Source organism: Nicotiana sylvestris, chromosome 7 (assembly GCF_000393655.2).
Source record: "Nicotiana sylvestris chromosome 7, ASM39365v2, whole genome shotgun sequence".
In the NCBI taxonomy this organism is placed as follows: domain Eukaryota; kingdom Viridiplantae; phylum Streptophyta; class Magnoliopsida; order Solanales; family Solanaceae; genus Nicotiana; species Nicotiana sylvestris.
The window spans coordinates 9,920,918-9,928,194 of NC_091063.1; the positions used below are offsets into that span (position 1 = coordinate 9,920,918).

At 36.7% G+C, this 7,277-nt stretch overlaps 1 protein-coding gene across 1 annotated transcript; it reads right to left on the minus strand.

The window, feature by feature from the left end:
• Positions 1-978: 978 nt before the first annotated feature.
• On the minus strand, positions 979-7,047 carry LOC104239665 (sucrose synthase). The gene is made up of 14 exons (XM_009794354.2): positions 6,884-7,047; positions 5,291-5,431; positions 4,675-4,801; positions 4,412-4,563; positions 4,135-4,327; positions 3,663-3,998; positions 3,482-3,577; positions 3,222-3,395; positions 3,000-3,116; positions 2,720-2,886; positions 2,396-2,620; positions 1,745-2,308; positions 1,348-1,486; positions 979-1,205 (listed from the first exon to the last, which is right to left on the minus strand). The coding sequence occupies exons 2-14, from the start codon at positions 5,386-5,388 to the stop codon at positions 1,176-1,178; spliced, it is 2,418 nt and encodes an 805-aa protein (XP_009792656.1). The 5' UTR covers positions 5,389-5,431; positions 6,884-7,047; the 3' UTR covers positions 979-1,175.
• Between the last annotated feature and the right edge of the window lie 230 nt (positions 7,048-7,277).

Genomic DNA, 7,277 nt, shown 5'->3' on the forward strand with positions numbered 1-7,277 from the left:
TCTTCGTAATAACTTAATCTATAAATAAAATGTCGTATGATAGGAAACTACCACGTTAATTTTGGAGAGATATGACTGGTCATATAATAGGGGAAGCAGATACAAGCTTTTTTTTTTAATAGCCGGATAAATGACTACAAGATCATCAATCTACTCTACCTCAATTCACCATTTTAAATCTTTTACAAAAGGTTTTTCCTTACCAGCTCCTTCAACCTAATCCTTAAATTCTTGTTTTTATCATTTTGTTAGTTGTGATTTTGCATGTTTGCGTAAAATGAAACGAGTGGAATAATTGTGTAAAACCATATATATTAATGTAAGTGAAGCATGTGAAAGATTGACCTTGAATGGAACTAGCTACTACTCTTAGGTTTTAACTATTTGGTGAAACATTGTTATAAAATCTTGTTGAATATCTTTGTTATTGTGATCGTACATTCTAACTTTTTACATTTCTAATGCTACGATAATTTTAAGAAAAAATACGAGATATAAATTGTTTTCTTGTAAAAGCTTCAATCCCAAGACTCTAACACAAAATCTCTTAGTTAAAGATTGAGGACCCCAACAACTCCTCCACACCCTCGACACTGTATTTAGCCTAATAGTCCCAAGACTTTTTTATGCATACTTTTCTTTCTTTTTCTCCTCTTACACATTTGTCTCTGCTAACGACAAAATTATTTCTCTTCTAGAAAATATACCAAATTAATAGGTTCTCTCGTCAATGTTGTCAAAGTTAAAAGGTTTGCCTTTGATTCTTTTTTTGACCTTTGCCAATATAGGATAGGAAATTCAACATTATCCAATAAGTTATCTCCAGTGTGGTTGGCAAAATTGACCTTATAATAACATTAGGGTAACACAAGTCTTTATCTAGAGTGAATATATTTCCAAATGGAATAACTAGGAAATAATTCTAGCTTTTTGAGTCAATTCCAATAACAGAATGCATAGTCTTAAGAAAACAGGATAAACAGATTGAAATTTGATATTTTTATTCACATTAAAACTGCAGAATGTCAAATTTGCAATCCTCTTGATAACTACAGACAGAACAAAATGCAAATAAAAAGACAAGTAGAAAAGCAAAAAGATACAAATGGAAAATAAAACTAGACAACATTTTCTAAGACAATGTGGATAACAACCAGACTCAGAACTTTGTCAATTTACTCAACAGCCAATGGAACTGCTTCAGCCTGAACCAAAACAAAAGATAAATACTTCATTAGCAGCTTCTTAAATGAAGAATATTAACAACTTTAGCTACTGCTTAAGTTAGTGCACTCAAGTTTTGAGTGCCTATACAATTGCAAGAGTGCAGAAAGCAATGAAACTCACCAGCTTGCGGAATTTGAGAGCATAGAACATTTCAAGATAACGGCGAATTTCAAGACGATCAAGCTTGGAAACATGCTTCCAGAATCCATATACAGCAGCCAGTGTCAACAACCGATCCGAGTAGATTTGCCATGTGTACCTTTTAATTAATTAGCAGAGAATCAACAACAACAAATGTAGTGTAATCCCACAAGTAGAGTCTGAGGAGGGTAACGTGCACGCAATCCTTACCCCTACCTTGTGAAGGTAGAGAGACTATTTCTGATAGACCCTCGGCTCAAAGAACAGTGAAAAGGAAGCAACAAACAATAACAACAGCAAGTAGGTTTTGCAAAAATGAGCTTAATAATGATCATAGTAGGTTTTGCAAAAATGAAAAGAGTAGCAGTTTGCTTACTTCTCCTGTATACGCTTAAGGCCGCCCTCGGAAATGGCTTCCCAATGCGAAGGTTCTTTCTTACATTTCTCAAAGAAATCAGCGAGAAGTTCAGCTGCCTGATCCCCGTGGTATGGATCAATGTGGAAACCAGATTTCCCGTGAACGATGATCTCAGCTGGACCACCGTGATTAGTTGCAAATGTAGGCAAACCACAGGTCATGGCCTCAACAACAGTCAAACCAAAAGCCTCGTAAAATGCAGGCTGCACGAAAGCTCCCCTAGTATCGGCAATGTACCTGTAGAGTTCGCCATTCCTCACGCGGTTCATCTGGGAAGAAATCCACCGGAATTGGCCGTTCAAATTGTGAGTCTTTATAAGTTCGTACATCTTCTTCATCTCTGCCTGTTCTTCCAAGTCTTTGGATTCTTTCCTTCGGTCTCCTCCAACCACGACAAGGTTAACCAACTCCCTTAGCTGTGGGTTCTTGGCGTACAGCTCGACAAGTCCAGTTAAGTTCTTCACTCGATCCAATCTAGCCATAGTGAATATGATAGGCTTATTCCTGTTCTTCAGCACACACCTGATCGAATAACAAATCTATTCAGTACAAACTTGTTTACATAATTAGCCATAATTTTGCAGCAGGATTGTTAGTTTAGTAACATACATGTGTTCGTCATTCTCAACATCACTAAACAGCAGCTCCTCAATTTCAGGGTGATATGCTGTCAATCTCTTTTCCTTCTCGTAGTATGGGAAATAGAGATTCATATCAGCTCCTGGTGACACAATGTTGAATTTGGGGTCAAACACATCAATGCCGTGAACAACTCTATACAGTCCAGGCATTGTGAACGCCATGTGGCTCTCGTACTGTCCAACAGTGTCCTTGCTGGAAAATTTAGAAATGATTTAGGATCAAACACAGTATTTAATCATATAGGGAAATACATTGTAATTTAATCAGAGTGGGAAACTGATGTAAAAATACCTTCCCGCTATCTCCTGGAAAGTGCTGGTGATGATGAAATCGGTGTGATTCATTGCAATAAGATCGGCAGTAAACTGGGCTGAGAAATGGTATTTTTCATCAAATTTCTTCAAGTAGATATCAGAATCAGGATATTTTGTTTTCTCCAAAGCATGAGCTATCGTGCACTGCATAAGGCAAAGTAGACGGAAAAAAAAAAGAGAGAGAGAACTCTTAAATCTTTTAGTTGCAAACGAAAGGAAATGCAAAGATGAAATTACATGTCACAAACATTACCGACCTGTGTTACACCTAATTTGTGAGCCAACAAGGAGGCAGCAAGGTTGCCCTCACTATAATTGCCAATGATAAGATCTGGCTTAGCCTGCAATTCTGCAGCAATTTCTTTCGCCACATCCTAATGCAATAAAATCCGAAGTTTTAGCGGAAGTCAAAGCAAGCAGAAAATTGCTGCCAAAACCAATTGGAAGATTGAAAAATGAATAGAGAAAGCTTGCTTCACCTCAGTGAATGTCTCCATGTATGGCCAGACTTCAAAGCGAGAGATCCATTTGCGAACAATGCCCTTCTCGGTCCTAAAGGGGACCCTAAGAATGTGTGAGTGCTCTGTTCCAAACACTTTCTCCAGCCTCTGACCACAAGTGGTACCAACCGCATCAGGCAGCAGCCGAGTAACCTGAGAATTTAAGCAAGAGTGCTGTATTAGAACAGATAAAATCCTGCATAATCATAAGTTTAAACACAATTACTGGGAATACGAACAATAAGAATACGCGGTTTGATGTCAAGTCCTTGCTCCTTTATGCGCTTGAGCATCTCACGCTCCAAAGCAGGAACTTGATCCAAAATATAGACAACCTGCAAATTAAAGGAGGTTCATCTCAGCACTTGTGGCAGTAGGGTTTAAAGAGATAATAAGACCGAACACAGATAAGCAGTGCACCTGGCCACCAGTGTCGGGGTAACCCAAGACATTTTCCTGGGCGAAATAACCATGGGGTGAAAGTATGACCACATTAAAAACCATTGGAATTCTACCAAGGAACTTCTCAAGCGTGCACGAGTCAGGAGCCTCGAGGAGATCCAGGAGCATGCAGATCATCTCTAGAACACGCTCCGCAGTGTCACCCCAACCCCTCTCCAAGCCAATTTCTTGGAACTTGTGCTCAAATGCCGAGTATGAAGTTTCAGGGGAAAGGGTAGTGAGGTATTCCTCAGCTTTCCTTAGGACATTTTGGAGAGTATTTAAGTCCTGAATTCTGTCATTCAGCATCATTGTCTACACAGAAAACCAGAAGTCGGTAAGTTTGAACATATTAATCACTCAGTGGTTGCATAAATCAGTTTCCACTGAAATTTTCGCGGAGCAAAACAACTAAACTAAATTCATAGACAAACAGGAAAAACAAGTTTACCTTGCCCTTGTAGTGGTGAACTCGAAGAAACTCGAGAAGAGGGGTCATGCTTTCCTTGTCATGGAACATTTTGGCAGAGAGGTGTCGGTTAAGGAATTCAACTCCATTTCCAATTGATTTGGTGAGGGTTGGTTTTGGAAATGATGCAGTGAAGGGCTCAAAATCCAACTCAAGAACAAAGTTATCGTGCGAGCTGCATCAGTCAAAAACACAACTTTAATCAAAAAGTTCAGAACATGTTATCTAACAAATCAACAAATTCGAACCTAAAACTTACGTTCCATTAACAAGTTCTTCCTTGAATTGCAAATACTCAGGCACGGTAAGCTCCTCAACAACAAGAGCGTTGACATTCACACGAACGTATTCCCACACACCAGGCCTCAGACGAATGGCAAGCGCAACCCAAGGGGACAAAACAATTGCTTCCTAGTATGACAAAATACACCAGATTTTAAATACTAGCCACAAACTGACACATATGTGATCTTAGTAAAACAATAAATGCTATCCATCACCTAACACTAAAACCACAAATACCTGAGTGGATTTCAGGACTTCTTCAAAAGCATGATCATTCAGTTTGTTTTTGTCTTCTTTGTGAATTGAATCAAATTCAGCCAGCAACTGGTGAGGTTTCAGTATCCCTTTTCCATGGCTTTCAATCCTGCAACAGCCAAAACCAGCATGAATAACCCATGATACACATATTTAAACTAAATTAACAATTTGTATATATTCAATATATTTTTAATACAAATATATGGATTGGACCAAAGCGACTGGGTTCGGCCGAACCCGTACTCAATGGGGCCCGGTACACTAAGCGAGATATGTGGAAGGGCCGGACCACTACTACACGCAGCCTTAGATTGCAGGCTGTTCCAAGACTTGAACCCGTGACCTATGGTTCCATTGCGTCAAGTTCCACTTCTTGTGCTGAAGGCATTTTGAACCCGTGACCTATGGTTCCATTGCGTCAAGTTCCACTTCTTGTGCTGAAGGCATAATTAAATAAATAAAAGTGTGTTCTCTCAAACATTTTAAGCTGTCAGTTTATATGGTTGCATACTTCTAACACTTTGTTCATATATAAGCCCATACATTAGAACTGGCAATAACAACTAAATCAAAGAACAATCTGCTAAGACTATACCTTGAAAGAAACAGCAAAATCTCATTGCGATGAGCAGCCAAAGTAGCATCAAGACGTTCACGAAGGCTATGAACACGAGTCAGCACACGTTCCGCCATTGCAGTTGAATTCAGCAGCTGGAATTCCTCAGATGACTTTCAACTGTAACAAACCAAATAAAATACTGCTAATTTTAAAAAACAACAAAATTTAACATAGTACTATTAAGAAAAAGTTGAGATTGTCAAAGAAAGTCATCTAATCACCCAAATTTTCAATGATCTGGAATATACTACAACAAATTTCAAACCTCACCTAGTACTATATAGTAAAACTAGTACACCTACCAACATAGTAACATTTACTACTGTACTTAATTGAATAATTCTGTGAAAAAAATACTATGATATGCGTGACAACCAACATATGACTACGAAAGTTAACTAATAAATTAATGTCCCCCAATAAAAACACTACAGAGAGAAGCTACAGTGATCTTCCTATTATAAATGTATGTTGTAGTCTTTTTCACTATTTAGTTGAACCACAATTGAAAAATCAATAAACACTAAATAAGGAGTAACACATACTATATGAACAATACCCTTCATTTTTTAAAAGGAATAAAGTTAAAAGAATATGCCACCTAGAATTTAGTAGACATCAACAAAAGCTAGCTCTCCATTTTTTTCAACATCTCACTCGAAAACAAAAAGAGGAAAAACTTGTGACGAAATCAAACACTAATAAACGTAATCCTGGAGATAGAAATATCTTGAATAGGAAATACCATTTTTAAATTTTCCCATGTTTTCTATCAAAGTCATATATTTAATAGCTCGAACCCAAAAATTTTAATTAAAAATAAATATATTTAATAGCTCGGACCCCAAAACTCTAATTAAAAATAAATATATTTAATAGCTTGAACCCGAAAACTCTGATTAGAAGTAAATAGACCATATCCCTTATGAATGAAAAGTTGAAAACTACTTGATAAGACACGTGTAACACAAATATGGAGTAATTTCTTTAGGAGAAAAAAATATAGATAGAGAAGTTTGATTTGTCTTCTAGTCAACCTTCACCAGCCAAGTCAAACTTATGTGCTATTTTTAATGAATAATCCGTAATATTCTAGCGGTGACGGTTATGAACAGACTTTTCTACCAATAAATTTAGCTCTCTAGTGTTTCTATATCACTAAAAGAAAAAAAAGTATAGTTGGATTTGCAGACTTTTTTCTTTATGGGATTTTGACTAGTTGAAAAAACAGACTTTTCGACCAAGAAATTTCTCACAACCTGATCGTCTTTTCAGTCAACAGAAAAAAAAATGGTTAAGATTTTGAAAATGATCATATGGGTTCTTTTTTGCAGCTAAATCTGGACGATCATCTAACAAAAAAAAGCAGAAAGTGAAGTAATCAAGAACTGTTGTTCAAGTAAATGCTACTGGAAAAAAAGATTAAAAATCAAAGAAATATTCCATTTTCTGAGGATGAGAACAACGTCAAATTTTCATGATAAAGACTGGAAAACAAATTTTTACGCACCGACACAAAACAGAAGAAAATGACAGAGTTATTATGCAAAATGGAAGTTGCAGCTTTACCTTTTAAAGAAAAAGAAGAGAGCAAAAATGAGAGGAAAAAGGAATGGAATGGAATAATGAAGCTAATGGAAGAAAAAGAGAACACGAATAAGCAGCAAATGAAATGAACGGAAGGAATGGAAATCAAAGAAGGAAATGAAAGAGTTTTGTTTATGAATGTTGAGTGAGGAATGGAATGGGTAGAGCACCCTTTTTATACAAAACAAAAGTGTATACGTGTCCTTTAAATTATTTAATTAACTAGTACAAACAAGATGCTACTAGTACTATCATTTATATCTGGTTTGGTGACTAATAAGCTGTGAAAGAAAGGCAAAGGCAAAATTATTTCCCTACAATATATAGCTTACCGTTTGAGTTGTGTAAGTAGCTATTAATGTTTGTACAAGTAGAT